This window comes from Prinia subflava, chromosome 6 (assembly GCF_021018805.1).
Source record: "Prinia subflava isolate CZ2003 ecotype Zambia chromosome 6, Cam_Psub_1.2, whole genome shotgun sequence".
In the NCBI taxonomy this organism is placed as follows: Eukaryota; Metazoa; Chordata; class Aves; order Passeriformes; family Cisticolidae; genus Prinia; species Prinia subflava.
The window spans coordinates 19,899,807-19,917,764 of NC_086252.1; the positions used below are offsets into that span (position 1 = coordinate 19,899,807).

Consider the following 17,958-nt stretch of genomic DNA (forward strand, 5'->3'; position numbering starts at 1 on the left):
AAATCTGTGGTTGTCATTCACAGGGTGTTGCAGGGTAGCTATACTTTCATCACACACTCAGTAACTTTGTTCTTAGATGGTGTTTAATAGGCCTATTGATGTCTAGTTCTCTTTTCCATTAAGTGTGGAGGCTTGTTCAGAAAACTCAGAGTTAGGCCATATTTTCAACTTTTTTATTGAGTGAGCAGTGGTGAACATTGATTTTCTGTAATACGTATCAAAACTGTGAGAATCTGTCAACTGCAATCCCTATACTGTTAAACCATTTTCTCATTTGTTTACTGTTATAACCCTGGAATTCTAATTAATACTACTGAAGTCTTATTAGTTATCTTTTCTCAGGTCTTTTGACTGACTGCTTTTGTGATCCCTCAAGCGTTTCATCCTAGCTGTTGGAGGAATGAGACCTAACCATTTTTAGTATGAGTCCCACTTACAAAGGTGTTTGTCCCGAACAGACCTCATATCTGTTAGTAACAGGAAAGTAAACCAATGAAAAGAGTAAAGGAGATTCAGAGTTATTCCAGCCTATCCTATTTGCCTTGTTAATACCCTAAAAAGTTTTTAGATCATAAGTAATTTGCAAATGCTTCTTTGCCCCCTATTCCTTTTCAAGGACAAATCCCATTTGTTGCTTCCTTGCAGGGCAAAATGGCACTGAAGGGCCAGTGAATTGGAGCAAAAACAAGGACCTTTATTCCTTAGAGACCGAGAAAGTGCCAAAGAAATCTTTTTGCAGTGAGGCAAGTACAAAGATCTTTGGGAGTTACAGATGCAGCTGAGGTAGAGCATACTTGCCCTTACTTTGTGTCTCCAGGATGGGGCACAGTGACTTCCAGGGTGGACCAGACAGTGCTGACCAAAGGACAACTGGAGAGAACAACTGCAATCTGTTTAATCTTTCTCCACTTCCTTCTACCTTCCAGGTAAGTAAAAAAACCTCTCTCATCTCTGTGTGGTTACTGTTAAACTCCACCACAGGCCCGTTTCTGCAGATGAAATATACCTGGGGTGTTTTGGAAGCTCCTTTACTGACTGTCTCTCTACTAGTCTCACTTGTTCAGTGGCACTTACAAAAAAAGCACATGGTTCCCATGTTCCTACTTCTTGTCCAGGATGCAATAATATAATTACAGCTTGAAAGAGAGAAGCTGTAATATGTCACTAACCAGAAGACCTTGAGGAAACTTTTGGCCACAGTTCCAGCTGCATTGTGCAATTCTGACTCTGTGATTTCTGTTCTGGACCAAATCATATCTCCTCAGATTAATGTTTCTCACATTCATGTGGTCTGGAGACCCACCTTTGATCCAGTCTTCTGGAAATCTGTGCTTTAGTTGCAAATATGCATTAGATGTTTGGGAATTATATCAACTAAAGCTCTCTTTTTCTTAGTTTGAGATTAGGTGGATTTTTTGTTGTTGTTGTTCTTTAAATCCTTGGAAGAAAATACCTCCCTTGCAAATAATTTCCATGGTTTTAGATACTGTGAAATGTGATGTGGCTTATATGAGAAATTTGGTGAACTTGGTGAACTTGAACTTATTGTCTATTTGTTTGGGGTTTTTTTTCATGTGTTGTAGAGTTGAAATTAATACTGGTTCTTTGTACAAGATGCATATTCGCTAAAACCGTTCCTTTTAAGGAAACTTCCGCTCACAACATGTGTATTTGGAAAAAATAAGTGCCGAAGTCCAAATATACATTGCTGCTGTGAATCCCCATGAAAACAGCTAAATCTGCTCTCCCTGAAGTCTGATGGCTTTGAAGCAAACTGAAGGTGCATGATAATGCACCATAGTGCCTTAGGTGAGGAAATGTCTCAACAATAGTATCTCTAAAGAGACCTTCCTGCCATTAGTAGCCTGTTAAGAAAGAAGGCATCTAACACACACACACACACACACACACACACACGTTGTTGTTTGCTGTAAAACTAAGGTTCCGTTAAAGAATGGGAAACTTTAGATTGCAGAATAGCAAAGGTTGATGAAATCTGAAGTGTTAATTGCTGCTGTTTGGTACTTACATTATTACACACGCAGAGAGACAACCTTTAGTTTAGATTTGTATGACTTGTCATTACCAGTGTTCTCCCAAAAACTGAGCACAGCTTTAGTATGTTTAAAATGTAGCCTTGCTTTAGTATGATTACACAAAAATAACAAAAAAAGCTTGTCATGATAAAGGCATAGGATTTAATGATTAAACTTTAAATGTGAAATTGGCAACACAGCTTGTAACTTAAAATGTTTTCTATGTGGAAACACCTGGGTTTATCCAAGGACAGATTGACCACAAGATTACTGAATGCCAATGGCAATTACAGCTTTATTGGATAATGAATTGGGCAGATCCTTAACCTCTGTAAACTGTCCTAGCTCCAAGAAGTTCAGAGGAGACAAATCTACGGATCTGACCCACATTTTTCTATAGTGAATGTATATACATCTTTTTACTTTCCTTAACCATCAGCTTTCTATCTTTATCTAGTCATACATCAACCCTGATGTTTTTACCTGTCTGTGAAGAGCTGCATGAGTTTGGACACTAATTTAGATTGAACCTTGGTCAGAAATGAAGCCTTTTAATTTTTAACTTCTTTGCTTAGCAGGTATCTTTAATAAGTAAGCAACATGGTTGTTCTAAATTACACCTTTAACAGATTTTCTGAGTGCTTGCTTACACCAAAAAACAGACAAGCAAAGATATCCCAAACTGTATTTTGAATCAAAAGTAGAGGAAAATGAATAACAGCATTGCCTATGTTTTTTTCCCTCTAACCTCCTAAGAGATGTAGTCTGCATCTTCTTAAACATGCAAAATCAACTAAAAATCCCTAGGTCTAGTTCAGTCAGAAATAATGAGCTGTCAACAGAAAGAGGAGAGAAAGAGATGTGTTGCACCCACATAGGTAATTTTATAGGGTGTAGTTATGGGAAAGCCTCAAGGACTTTTTATTCTGATCTTGAAGTTTCTGGTCTTGAATAAGTCCCATTTAATGGTGTCCAGCAGGACATCGTCCCTTTAGTTGGATGATGAGGTGCCATGGTAAAGGGAGAGGAGAAAGTTTTGGATGAAGTAAACAGAGGATAGCATTGTCATATGCTGGCTCCTTTGTTTCCATTATTCAGCAGTAAAATGTCTTATCAGTTTATATGTCCCTAAATGTCAATTTTGTCTCATGAGTGCAAGGAATAGTGGATAGAAGGGCATGACCCACCATCTCAGCTCACTGTCAACAGCATCTCCACCATTCATGTTGGAGAATCCTTCCAGCCTCTCACCTTTGGGAAATACAGATGTGTAGAAATGGTGAATGGGGCAGGAGCACAGCGCCTGGCTGCCAGCTGTGAGGGAGTGAAACAGGTAGGTGCCTCCCAAAGCTTGCATCCAGGTCACTTCAAACATGCAGTGACAGAAGACTACACAACCCCAGCCTGGGGTCGCAGCTCCCAGGCATGGTTTGCCCTCTCTGCATCTTGCTGGGGTGTGAACTGCTTTAAACAATTCCTCTTCTAATTAAGTTCGGTCAGTCTGTGTGTTGGATTTGCAGGCACCCATCTGCAGAGAGCAGATCTGCTTGCTCCCCTCTGAGCATCCCTTCCTTCCCTCCCCATCGGCCTTGCTGGGAGATTAAAGCAGCAGCGGCCCCATACACAAACGCAGCTGGTTCCGTTTGGTCAGCCTGAGCCTTGCTGTGAAACCACGACAAGAATTCCAGTAAGTTGGCAACACTGAAACACAAAGAAAACAACAATAGGAAAAGACCTTCCGTGCAGAAAGGAATGTTTCAGGCACTATTCCCCTACAGTGAAAGGAGAGAGGGTGGGAGGGAGGAGGGAGATTTGAAGAGGGCATGTCTCCCCCTCCCCCGGCAGCTCTGGATCTTGTGATGGAGAGATCTTATCCTCTCTTTGTGATTCAGAGGTGCCAGGAAGCTAATTGAATATTCTGATCTGCCCCCAGTGTTTCTTGTGGCTTGACCCCGGTGCTGTGTCGTACCACTACACCAAACAGCCCTGAACCTGCATAAATCACAACCTTGCAAAAGCCTGTGCTCCACATCTTCTCTCCCCACCCCCCCTTTGCTATCTTGATAGATAGAAAGCCTTTACGGAAAGGTTTAGAGGGATTAGCGTCCTACAGGACCTGGAGAGAAATCGCAGTCTGCTAATAAGCAGCAACATGTTCCTGTGCAACTTCTTTAGGAACAATACAGGCACCTCTACCCCCTTTATTGAAACTGCAGTCCATGGCAAAACGAAGAAGAGGTTGAAGTATTGCTTAACTTCTTTTGCAGCATCAGCAAACAGCCATTGCAGTATAATGAGTATGGCACGATGCTAATGTAAAAGGTGCAGGGTATTTATAAAGGTGGTGTCATTAAAATTAATCGGACAGAGCCTCTTGGAAGACAAATAGACCTATCCTTCTCCCATGGTATGTATGCACAGCAGTCACTGTTGACATGCATGTGTATGTGTTTACACATATGAAGAAAGGACAGCTTGGCACAACTAAATTTTCTACATGAAATCCTATTTTTAACTAATATTAAAAAAAAAAAATTATTTAACGTCACACATTTTATATATGATGTTTCTGGTCCTGCAAGTGAAGACTCCAGAATGTTTGTCCTTTTTACCAAGGCTGCATTCCAGTCTGAAATATTAGGCTATCTTTATCTTTTCCCTGTGATCCTACATAGTGCTCTTCCCTTGTTAGTGGGTATATGGTTCCTGAAATGGCAGCAGTAAAACACAAGGAGATATTTCTTTGTGTGTTGCACACACTGTTGGAGAGTTAGAACTAAAGGAGCGTGTCTCCAGCTGCTATCTTGAGAATTCACAGCCAAAGCACTTTACCAAACTGATTTTATCTGCTAAGAAAGTGCAAGAGTAAGTTTCATCCCTACACATTTCCTTCCGTAGTATTTATGTGAGGAGTACTAAGTTCTAAGCTTTGCCTCTGCATTGGTGAGTAGATGTTGGATTTTTTACTTTTACCAAAAATACTTTTTCTTATTTGGAGCATGCCTTTGGGACACTAAAACCTGTCACATATTTCACTTGCCACCTGCAATTCCCAGAACTACTCAAAATAGATGAGCACATTAAATACAGCACCAAGGGACTCTGACACAAAGTCAGCAAAGTGCGGGGTCTCGGGAGCATCCTGGCTCTCCTGCGAAGTGTGGAAGGAGGGGCAGAGGCGGCTTGTGGCTGCAGGGCCTGGAGCAGCGCCTGATTCCCTCATGCTGGTTCCGGGGCCGCCGGGTATAAAGAGCTTTATGCAATGTCTGGAGGGTGGGAGTTTATAGAAAACGCGATGTCTCAACAGGCGAACACGCCTTTCTTCTGCAACTAGCAGGATAAGAAAAAGACACCAGGCTCCTTGTGCTGCTGCTGTGCAGATCAGCACCCCGGAGTCCAGCCAGCTTCTGAGGAAGCTGGAGCATCCCAGCCCAGATGGGACCTCACCATCGGATGGATGGAAGAGCAGCAACTGCTTGCAAACTGCTCATATTATTCACTGCATGCATAATGCAGGGCAGTTGCCAAGGTAAGCGCTATGCTTCAGCCTCTCCGGAATGGGAATTGCACCGCAAGGAGCACATCCCTGCTCCGGGAACTTTTATAAGAAAAAGACCAAGTGCCTGAAAGTAGAGGGTTAAAGGGTGCTGATTCAAGGAGTTCTTTCTAATAGCTAGGGGAGACAGGCTCTTTCCAGGAGTCATTTGATGGAGTCGGTTTCTGTTGTGGAAAAGTAAGTAGTGCCTTAAAAATACTGCAAACACCACCGGCTCTTTAGCTTCACTTCATCTTGGTTTTTAGTTATCCTAGAATGCTTCCTTTGATTGTTTTTCTGATTCGTACAAACTTTTTTTTCCTAGTTGTGAAAGGCAGCAACACACAAATGTAGCTAAATTTTGAGGAATATCTCAGACTTTGCAACTCCATGGTCTAAACTCATGATTTTACAGAAATGCAAGCAGGCAGGTTTTTCTGAGTCCTGATTACTGGCTGTGAATAAGGGTAAAAAAAAGAAAAAAAATCACCCCAGACTTTTTGCATTTTTTCTTGCGATCTTTGTGCCTTTCTTGCTACTCAAATAAGGGTGGTTTTGCAGAGCAGAGTTCACCTGCATTCCAAGAGCTGATTTGGTGACCACTAAATTGTACCTGGAGTTGTTTTTGGTGAGGAGTGCACAGGCTGCAGCGCTTGCACGCAGACAGGTTGGGCCGGGGTAGGGGGTGCCTACGTGTGGTATATGCAGTCACTTGCAGAAGGCTGTAAGAAAGAAACAGATGCTTAGTCTGGAGCACAATAAGCTCCCCTCAGTCGGTCTCAGACGCAGATTTGAAGTTGAGAGAGGGAGAACTTTTTCTCTGGGCTTTGCTGTTGCTAGGCGACAGCGAGGAGCATGTGACTGGCGAGCAGGCTGAGTGCCTGTGCTCCGGTGCTAATCTGCTGCTGCGGATGGAGCAGCCGTGCCCGAGTCCTCGCTCCGGCCTGTGACTGCAGCCCGTCTTCTGCCGTCCCCTTCTTCACACGGTTTAATTGCCTTGCATTGGAAATCAAGCCTGTCTTGTTGGGCAAGCGTGGCTGAAGTGCATTTCCTTCGCCCCATTTACTGACCTGCAGCACTGCTGGTTCTGTGTGTGTCTGTGTATTACGTGTGTGTTCAAATTGTTAATCTGCTTTCTTTGCTCAACTCTTAGTTTAAGCTCCTTAGACAGAATCAACTAAGTAATTATACAGCAACTGCTGCTAGCAGCTCCCACTTAGGAACAGGGAAATAAGAGATAGCTAATATGCTGGAGACCTGCAAAAACTCCAGCCAAGGAGGTCACACTGGGCAGAATTAATCCTATGCACTATTATTTTACATTGGATAGAATGGAACCTGCAGTGCAGATCAAGAATTTATATTTTTGTTCTACAGCTGCTTGTGGTTGTCCGGAACGTATCTGATAAATGATATGACAGAATAAGCAGTGAGAGGCTTGGAACTAGTATCCATAGGTAGTAGAAGTACAGAAATTTTTTACTTTTATGGTGTTCCTCCCCCTCTTCCTCCCTTTCTCCCCTCCCCCCGCCTCCACAGTAGAATAACTGTGGAGATTAAACTCTGTAATTTTAGTAATGGATGACTGATACTAGCAAAATACCTGGATAGCAATTTTGCCTGCACTATGATTATGATAGCAAAATATTCAGTAACGTTAAGTTACAGTTCCTTGAATGTTGAGATCATGTCGGACATTTATTTTAAAAAGAAAATTTAGAGAACCATGAAAGCAATCCCAATCCTTAAAAGAAAAACAGTTAAAAATCTATTATCTTGCCTAATCCTCAGTATTTCCAAAGGTGCTTCACTGGTTCTTTTGAGGTTTTTGTTGGCAATGTCTGAATGTTCCCAGTATTAGATGAATGTTTCTAGAATAATTTCACCTAAGCACTTGCTCAAATGATAGTATTCTTTCTTGATTTACCTATCTCTAGTTTTACTGAGAATAAAGATAGTGCTCATAAATGGAATAAAAACGCTGTTTTGTAATTGCCAGCCTGTTTCTCCAACCTTTACTCTGTAGGTCTTGTTGCCTGTGGGGTAATTGTTGTTGTCAGAAAAAAGTGTAACTGGAATCTAAATAGTAGTTAAGTGAAGATAGTGTCAAGCAGGAGCATCATGGGACTATTGCTCATGTTTGTTTTGAATATCAAAGTGCTTCACACTCAGTCATAAACTACAGACAATGGATGGATGTTGATGCACTTTGATTTGTATCCTGAATCTCTGCAATGATGAATCATCAGCAGGCAAATATGACTAAAATTTGTTGCCATTATGAGGTGTCTATTAGTCTGAGAATGAAGGGTATTCTAAGAATGAATGCATGTGGTGTGATAAGATATATCAGAAATCACAATGAGCATTTGCATGAAATGTGGCAGGTCATTAAGAAATAGGTATGGTAAGACCAAGTAGAGAAGAGGTACAGCAGTTCTTTCTGGAAGTCATGAAGAAACATGCTTTTCCATAAGACATTGTAATATTCAATCTCCAAATTAATAATTCAGAGTTTTTTAGATATTATCTTCACTCGAAACTATTTAATTTGTGTGTAGGATGATGTACAGTGACATTGCTGTGGGTGACAGGTCAGAGTCACTGTTTGTACTTCCTTGTACAGCGCTGTGCACTTTTAAATGACAGAGAAGCCTGTCACATTCCAGCCCTGCCAAAACCTGGAGTTTGAAGACTTGAGTGACTGGGGACTGAGGGTTTGGAAGTAATGAGAAGGGAAAAAGGATGGCAAGAAATAAGACTATACCAATGCAATCCTGACATATAATTTACTGGGTTTTGTGCATTTCAGTGTTCATAATCCTGCACTAGTACAATTTTCTTGGTTTTCTCTTGGAGATGTACTCACACAAAATCAAGAGTGCACTTAATGTCTGTCTGCCTGGCTTCTTAACTGGCTTACTTCTTGAGGCCTGACAATTTAGAAGTGTCTGTGAAACACACTATAGTCTTCTCACATTTTAATGAGTTTTTCTGTGCATTAACAGGGGGGTTGGGTTTTTTTTTCTTTGTTCTTTTAATGAGTAGCTCACTTCTAGTACATTTCTTGAATTTTCTTAATAATTCACTCTTTTTCTGTATTCTGTTCAGTAAAGCATATCAGGTATTTGCAAAGTAATCAGCTAAAGCAAAGAATAGGTCAAACCCCAGAATTTTAGTTAAATATTGAAAGCAGTAATGGTTAGATTTAGGTTCTATGCCAAATGCTAGAATTACAGTAAATAATTAAGCTACAGGAGTGAAGACAAACAGAGACAGAGCATCCAAGGAGATGTCAACTGAGATAAATGTGTGATGTGTGCGATGCTTCTATTTCCCTGTAAGACAAACCAAAACCTTCTTTCATAAATTGAGCTGATTGGAAATTTGAGCAATGAAATCCTACTTTAATCCAGATTTACTGGCCATGTGTTTTGCAGGAAATAGCAAAGATTCATTTGGGGGAAAGGTAGACTGCAATTTCATCACAGCCTTTTAATTCTTTTCCTTTTTGTCTTCCTGGGTTGACATGAAATCCCTTGTACTGTTTGGAGCCTTTCCCCTCCATGCGCCTTCTTGCACTCTTAACTTCTCATTCTTTAACACTGAACCTGGAGGTTCTTCTAAATCTGAATACTCCTCTTTTTAACTGAGCAGTTAATTGAGCAGGCACGTTGTAGACATAGTTTATTTCATCTATGTTATTGGATCCATTCAGTCTTCTACAATACTTATTTTTAGATCTGAATGGTCATGATAACTTTTCACATAGACAAATATGTAAGCTGAATCACACTGTACTATCACTTTTTAAAGCAGGAGTTGTAGCTCCTCTTTCAGAACTCTACTTAGAACATTCTGGAACCATACAGTACTTTAGATGTTTCAAAGGAAGTTACACTTTCTAGATGTGGTCATTGTTGAAAAACATTAAAGGTCCCTTCTAGTTAAGGATCTACAGGTTGACATCTATTTAAAGAGAAGTGGATGTTCTTATTCCACTTTGACTAATTAGTGACGATAATCATAATTTGTCACTTTCTTTTTAATAGCTTACACTTAATATGGCAGATATAAGAGATGTTTTTAAAATTATTTAAAACTAAAATGCCTCTTTATATAATTTGATAATAATACACTGTTCTCAAAAATACCTTGAGCTGTTTCTAGATGAAAGAATAACAAGGTTTCTTCTGAGTCAACCCAGTGCAATTCCTTTAATTTCAAAGAAAATACAATGAGTTGTACTGATCTAAGACAGAAAATATGATTCAGTGAAGAGTAAACATCTCTCTAAATGCTTTTTATTGTTTGATATGCATTTTGAAGTCCATTTTGTTATTATAATGTTAATTTTTTAACAACTTTTTCCTCCCTTGACTCAGTACCTTTATAGAACAGTTGAAAAAAAAATTAAATTTAATGAGTAAGCATAGAACTGTTAAATGAAATGGATAGCCTTTAGTGTATTCCTTAAGCTTTTACTGTTGGTTTCAGGGGTTTTAATGTTTTCTTTGTTTTGCAATGCTTAAAGGGGATTAGAGATCAAAGGATCACTGTTACAAGTTTTGTTTTGGATTAATGAAACGGCATATAAAAGTTGACTGAAATGGGTCTATTTCAATGACCTGTTCTATTTTATAATTTTAACATGAATAAGTTGCCTTTGTTTTACAATCAAGAAGCCAGATCTTCAGCAGAAGAGCACTGTTTACAGCAGCAGCATGCCTGCCCAATTATTTTCCTGCACAGCCAGGTCATGATACCACACCCTGCTGAGTCAAGACAGAGAATGGGGAACTGGGACTCCCTTTAGTGGGGATTGCAGGGTCATGCTTTTGTGGACCAAAAGGGCTGGGGCTTTAGTTGTGTTCTGTAACATCTCTTAAAAAAAATGAAGGCATGGTCCACAAGGATTATCTTCACATTATCTTCACATATTCACATTATCAACTCAAATACACATACCATAGAAAGTTCAGTTTACTTTAGGAAGTATAAAGCCTGCAGAACTAGAGTACAGACATATATGAATAACCCTTCCCAGATTTGTCCCAGAGAAGAAAAACTACTGTGTAAAGTTCATATCATTCAATACCTGTTTGGAGTTGATCAAGCCCTTGTCATTCTTTGTCATCTAAGGGGAGAGTTTTGTGAGAACTGATGAGCCCTGTGAACAGTTCACTGCCCCTGGGAGCAGGATTCCCCCACTCCTCTTCCTTCTCTTTTCCAAAGTCCCATGCCCACGTTGCTGACAACCTTGGGTTGTTGCTATTTCCTTTGTGCCACTGCTCATTGGACCCTCTCTGGGCTGCTTTCACTGAGAAGCCTGTGGGAAAAATAAAGTAGACCTATGGAATTATGGCTTAGGGATTTTGAGCAGCATGCAAAAAGGAGGGCTTGATAGTTACTGGAGGTTAGAAAAGAAAGGGAACCTTGGCATCATGTACAAGGAGTGGTGTTGGAAAGAGGGTGAGAAAGAGACACCATTTTCCTATGGTAACTCAGGCTGGCCATGCAACCACTGTCCAATGCTACTGCTAAAAACCTTACCGTGCTGGTAACAAGAGTAGTCCTATTAAGGCTAGAATGAACAAGTGTCAGCGCTGCTGGAAACCCTTTTGTAAATTTGTGTTGGGTAAACAGATGGCTTGACTTGAATGGGCTTCTCACACGTTCACTTTTGAGCAGGGCTGTGGGGCTGTTCTCACCCTGCAGTGTAATAAGTGACTTGGATGATAACTGACCATATAAGTGTTGCTGCAGTTCTTGTTGGCCTTCTAGCTGTATTATTAAAAATTACTCTTACTACTGCAAAGTCTAACACTTTTTAAAACCATTTTGTGTGAAACAAACTCCAGTTTGTTTGAAATGACTGACAAACTATCATGTCTTCATAAGAATATTTGAGCTGTGTTTGTTACCTCTGCAGTTACTAATTTTCTTTATTAAGTCAGCCACAGAATGCATTTTAAAACTTCACAAAAAATAGGAGCAAAACTTTTTAATTCTTGGCCTATGTAACTCTTTCTAATAGAAGCTAAGAATTCTCAGAGACTTAAATCCTGTAAGACAGTAGAGGAATGGAAAGCTCCAAATGATCACCCTTAAAGGAAAATCTTGTCTTTAAACAGCCTGTGTGGAGATACTGACTCTCTGGACAGCAATATAACAGGTGTGGTTGCAATCCTCTCCTAGCAGACGTTGTGAAAGACTGATGGAAAAGTATTGCTGTGAGGAGGGGATTACAAGTTAAAGGTTGCAGACCTGAAGGCAAATGCCTACAGTCCTCTGAGCAATGTGATTTGTATGTTGGGTGTTACCATTGAGATACTTGGGAGACACTGTATGCCTCTCCTGGAGGTTTTTGTGCCTCCTTCTGGCTCTAAGGACATAGGCTGCAGTACGTGTATGATTTTGTGTTTCCAAGCATGGAGCAAGTGCAGGGCTTATGCAGCTGTACCAGCTAGAGGAGTTCTTCCCTACTATTAACCTCTGTGTCTGGAATGTTGCTTAGAGCAGCTAGCTAATGTAATTTAAAGAATTATTTAAAATATTATGCCCAACAGCCACTAATGAAGGGAAGTAACAGCAGAATCAAGCATCCTTAAAAAGTCAAAATGGGTGAGTAAATATGAGAGTTACAGAGTTTGGATGCTTAGGGAAATTATAGGTAAAATGCATCCATTTGGTTTGACAGGAAGAGTCATCTTCTCTCTCTCAGGAAAAGATGATATTTCTTGTATTTATCTTCATGATGAATTCAAGGACTGTTTTTTAATGTGGCATACTCATTAGTATTACTACTTGTGTAAAAGAATTTATTAAATTATTTTAAAACCAAAAACTAGAGAGAAAATGTTCTACACTTAGAAACGAAGCAGCCAAAGGATGATTTAATTCTTATTGCTTGTTTTCCAGCCCTTTAAGATAAAACTGCTTTTGTGTGAGCACATCAGTCAGAACAACACTGTTGTTTCATTCAGATGATCCTGGCAGGAGGTGTGGACCTAGATGATCTTTAAGGTCCCTTGGAACCGAAACCGTTCTATGATTCTATGATCCATCATTTACACAGGCCTGCCTTGACATATGGAATTTCCTTTTCAGGAAGCTTGATAAAGGGTGACCAGCCATTAGCTGCTAACTGGAACAGAGTCACTGCTGAACAAGGGAGAAATGTGGTGTGTCACTGCATCCAAAGGAATAGCTGTAGCTCCCAATGTCATGGGCAGCAGTAAGCAGCATCACAATGTCTATAGAGGCGCACTAGATGCTTGTAGCATTTGGTCTGTCTACTCTGTACTGACATGTCAGTTCTGCTTTTCTTACTATGTTCCTACACCTTTAGTTTGCAATGAGTAACTGTTGCAATTATTGAAATTTGTGCAAAATGACTAGTGCCCTGTGAAGCTTTGGGACACAGCTTAAATAGCTTTTTTTTTTTTTTTCTTAATCTAGGGTCCTACTGGTATGATGCTAAAGAATTTTGTTATGGATATAGGTGCTGTGATAGGAAGACAGAAATAGCTTTCATTTTATGTGCTTACCATGTTTGTTATCTGTAAAGGAAAGTGGTTTATTTTTTGCATGGCAGGTTTCATTTTCCATTTAATAACTCATAATATAAAATAATAGTAAGGTTTATAATTCGGCAAAATGTTATATGTTGCATAGCCGTTTTCATTCTAGCAGTGATACAGAAAAGAAATACACAAATGGCACAATTTCACTGCAACAAGCTGTGTAGGAAGGCTCTTACTGAGGCCAGTTCTTTGTGCTGCAATGACTCATCAGCTTTCAGGAGAGCATGACAGAATTGAATGCAGGTCATCATCTCAGCATGGGGCCTACTTTGGAGAAAAAACAGCACATTGGTTGGAAATTTATTTTAAAAACTGTACAGGTCTCAAAACAATAAAAGCTTCCTGAGAGGGTTGTTTTATCATCTGCTACTGCATCTGTCTGACTTTCTCAGTGATAAATACATTCTCTCTAAGTTTTTTATGCACTTTTACCTTTTCTTCCCCATTTTCCACACACTGTGTAGTTCTAAATACTTCCTAGTCTTTAAGATTTTCCTCTTTTGGTCATATTCCACGCCCCCCCCCCCAACTTCTGTTACCCAATTGTTATTCTACAACAGCCTTGGGGCTATTAGCATGGTTCATTCTTATGAAAATGCTTGGGATGCTTCCTTCTGTGAGCAACTGAGGCTGTCTTTATTTCTATGGTGTTTGCATGTTCTTCTTCCTCTTTATGTCATATGGTCAATTAGAACAGATTTTTGCATACTTAATGTACCATTCATGAAAAAGAAGCTACTGAGATTTCGGAGAGCTGGGCTGTGTATGCTTCCCTGGAGATCCACAGTGCTCACTTCACTTCCTCAGCTGACACAGTCACAAGTGATTTATGTGGATTAAGACACCTTGTGTCAAGGCAACTGGTTGGGGTTATCCAACTGAAGGCAGAACATGTTCTTCACATGCAATAGCTGAAACAATTTTATATTGACAAGGCTAATCTTTCAGCAGCACTGCAAGTACTGGTTCTCTTGAATCTGGCCGTACAGATAATAATTTTACTAAAATCTCTGAGGAGAACAAATAGTTTTTGTTAGTGTCCTCCTGGAAAGTACCTTATATACAGTTTAGATTAATGAAGATGTCCAAGAAAAATTAATGGCTTACCCTCAGTTATCACTGAAGTACAAGAAATTTGTCAGTGACTTAAATGAAAGAAGGAACCTGGTCTGTTCAATATAAAGAATATTTACTTTATCAGTAGAAAGGAGTATCACCTCCTGTCTGTTAGAATTAGTCCTTGCTTAAAAGGATTATTTCTTATTCCTGCCTTGTTATAGGACTAAAAAGATAGTAAAAGTTTATTCGTTGCTTTTAAAAAGTGAGTTGAAACAAGAATATGAAGTAACCTAATTTTTATTATTTTGTTTGTAGTACTGTATGATGGAAAAGATACATAGTATGAATATGTACTGTTTGTGAGCATGTAAGATAAATAAACTGTCATGGTTTTAAATTTAGAAACTTGGGGTTTTACATTTAGGATCAGTGTAAATACCTTTAAAAGATTCAATAGCCTATTTTTTTTTTTTTACTTTTCTCAGAATAATTGGTTTGAAAGTGGTGATGTAGAAACCATTGTTATTTTGTTCTGAATACCAGAGCCTTGAGGAAAAAAAAAAAAACTGAGATTTTTTTGTATTTTTTTTTCCTAGGAGGTCTATATGTGGTATATATTAAAAAAGAGAGCTTGTTCTCTTTATTGGTTCAGGCTTAAGCTTGAAAAAAATTTTAATAGATTTGTTAAGAACTAATTAATAAACCATTTCCATTTTCATTAGACTGTTTGCATTTGCTGCTTTTTCAATTAATAAAACTGAAGTAAAGTAGAGGACATGAGGATTATGAATATCTTTAATGTTGCTAGGAAGCATTTACAGTGTCATTCCTTTGAACTTGTTGTCTGCAGGAGACCTGAACCCTTTTTTCTTTGCAGAAAAGCTTTCCTGCTTAGTTTCAGTAGATTTAAATCCTGCATTTCTTTAATTCTTGGATTTATGTTAGGGGCATTAGTAGAAATTAATCTATAGTCCTTTTATAACTGTATTAACTGAAAAATATTTTAACATTAAATACAATGATTTTAAGTTTTTTTATCAAAGATTTTTCATGTGAACATTATTAAAATGATATTTGATGAGTTATTTTTAACAATTGCTTTAGTTGACAAGTATCTGTATGTGCAAGAACATGCAGACACAAAGCACAGAATATACTATAGATTTTACTGGGTTTTTTCCTGCTTGGCAAATAAAGGCAAACCATAAAAATATGCTGATGCTGCAGGGAAACATGGTCTTTCTAACTCCATAATGAAAGACAATATTTTCACTTTTGGTTTTGAATTTGAAAGTGCTTTTTTAAAAAAATCAGTGAGTAAAAATTTCAAATGTAGAAGTTGGCTCTTACCTGTCAGAGTAGAACTTGGTTATTACAGTTTCTGATACCTGTCACTGTGCTGAACATGGAATGTGGTTTACTCAAAAATAAGTCCAGCTAGTACTGGTGAGGAACCAGATCTTTTGTTTCAAGGTCAGTCCTTATCATTTCCACCACTGCCCCCTGCCTCCCACCCCCAAATAATCTCACATGTGCCTTGTTTTTTGTACTGTCTAATAAACATACCAGCAAAACAGAGTGTGGCTCTCAGGTACTGTGACTTTTTTGAGTGCTAGCTGATTAAAAATAGACTATGAATATGTTGATGAAAGGAAGAACAAGCCCAATTGGCCTCTTGACATGGGCGCACCTCTGGGAGTTCAAGAGCCTGTTGTCTTTATGCTGCAAACTATCTAGGGCACGGCCCTTTTTGTTCCATGATTGTACAGTGCAAGGCACAAGGAGCTCTTGATCAGCTGCTGAGTCTGGAGATGCTATTTTACTAATAATAATCTTGTTACATGTAATTGGATAATAATTTGGTAAAAGAAATCCTACACTTCCCTTTTAACAGTGTATTGCTGTATATCTGGCACTTCAGCTTTTCTGCCTCACATTGTCCTTTGACTAGTCCTCTGTCTGCCTGTCAATCTGTCTATAAAGATCTTGCAGTCATGTGAAATGTGTGCAGTGCGCATTTGTACTGTGTTTTTGTTGATATTGTCAGTAAAAATTATTTCTTTAATCTAATTTAGAGATAAGTAGCTACAAAATATGTTTTGTGTTGTAAGGGCTTGAAAACTCCAGATAAACCTTTTACTGCCTTGTCTAATACCTATAAAGGTTTGTGTGGTCTGTGGGGTTTTATTTAATCTGAGTAGTTTGCATTAAGTGTAATGAAATTTAAAGAGTGTAGAAAGACTGAAGGTTAAATATCATGTCAAGATACATGGAAGTTAGCATAATTTCATCAGACTCTATTTTTCTTACCTATTAAATAGTATTTGTTCATTCTCCTATTATAATTACTATCAGAATACTGTGCTTCAGCATCATAGGGCATTATTTGAAAATAAGCTAAGGTTTTTCCTAAACTTTGAATTTTGTTTCTTTTTACATTAATGAGGGGGAACAGAGATGGAATTTCCAGAGGTTCGGCCTTCCCTTCTTGAGCATTCCAAAACCTCAGGCTGTTTGACATGTAATTAAGCTAGGCAAAAATTTGACATCAAAGTGTATGGAAGGTGAATCTTCAGGATTCTTTTAACTGCAAGGCCCCTAGGGTGGGCTGTTGTGTTTGGGGGCCCAATGGGAGAGAGAGTACCCTTTTTTGCAAGCCAGAAAGGGAGAAAAATAGAGCTTGTCACTTATTTTTCTATTTGTAAATTCTGTAATGCACAGTCTGTTTGCATTTGCTTGCTGAAAACCTGAAGATGTGTTACAAGTGGAACTGCTCAGTTGAAAAAATACTGCCTAGAAGAACATTACTCTTTTTAGATGCAAATAAATCTGTTGAGAGTGTTGAGGTGTAAAGCAATTGCAGCAGTGTAATTTGATTTCTGAGTGGACAGGTTTGAGAGTGGTACAATCTACCCCGGGCTTAATACATTCCTCATTACTTTAAACTGTTCCTTCAGACTTAACTGCTAAAGAAGTGTTAGCAGTTCTCAAAGGCTTTGTGAGAACAAGGAAGGAAGAACGAATGAGGGATTTTGGCCTGTTCTATGTAGTCAGAATGAACAGTCATGGTCCTTAATCTGTGGATGACAAATAGAATTCAGAAGGTGTGTAGTGAGAGTTAAAAGTGTGAGGGACTTGAAGGTTAAATGGACAGGTAGAAAATGTATGAGAAGACCACAGAAGACTAGAACTGTTCAGGGAGGAACTGCAATGTAATGCAGAGGGGTGAAGAGTAAGGCTGTTTTGGTACTATTATAAGCCAAACATGACATGCTTTTAATACAAAAGAATTTTAGCTTTAATTCTGAAGATAAATGTTTCTACACAAAGTAGAGCCCAGTGGAGGTTGAGAGTGTAGTGGACTGCCTTGCTGTTGAAGACTATAGTGCTATGGTTTAAAATATTGTGCTGTGAAATTTGTGATGCTATTAACCTCCTTCTCTTCTGCTGGAGCTCCCTGTGACTTAATGTGACATTGAGTAACGTCCATTAGTGTTCATTAGTGGTGTGAATGTTGATTGCCATCCTCTAGCGGCAGTGGGGTTTGTCTTTGGCAGTGGTTTACCCTATGGTTGGTACTTCATTCATACAGGCAACCACTGTTGCAGAAAAATAAGGTGAATAGTGGTAGAAGATGCATTTATTTTTAATAAAGTAAAAGTGAAAAAAGGTATTTTGTGCAGTTAGTAATTTGCTCAATCTTTCCTGTGGTAAAATCACTACTATCTTGTTCTATTCCAGT

At 38.9% G+C, this 17,958-nt stretch overlaps 1 protein-coding gene across 1 annotated transcript in view; it reads left to right on the forward strand.

The window, feature by feature from the left end:
- The first annotated feature begins 5,471 nt into the window (after positions 1 to 5,471).
- Positions 5,472 to 17,958, forward strand: part of LRP2 (LDL receptor related protein 2) — a 113,454-nt gene continuing 100,967 nt past the window's right edge. The window contains exon 1 of the mRNA XM_063400563.1: positions 5,472 to 5,565. Coding sequence (XP_063256633.1) covers positions 5,472 to 5,565 — 94 coding nt within the window. The remainder of the gene's footprint in view (positions 5,566 to 17,958) is intronic.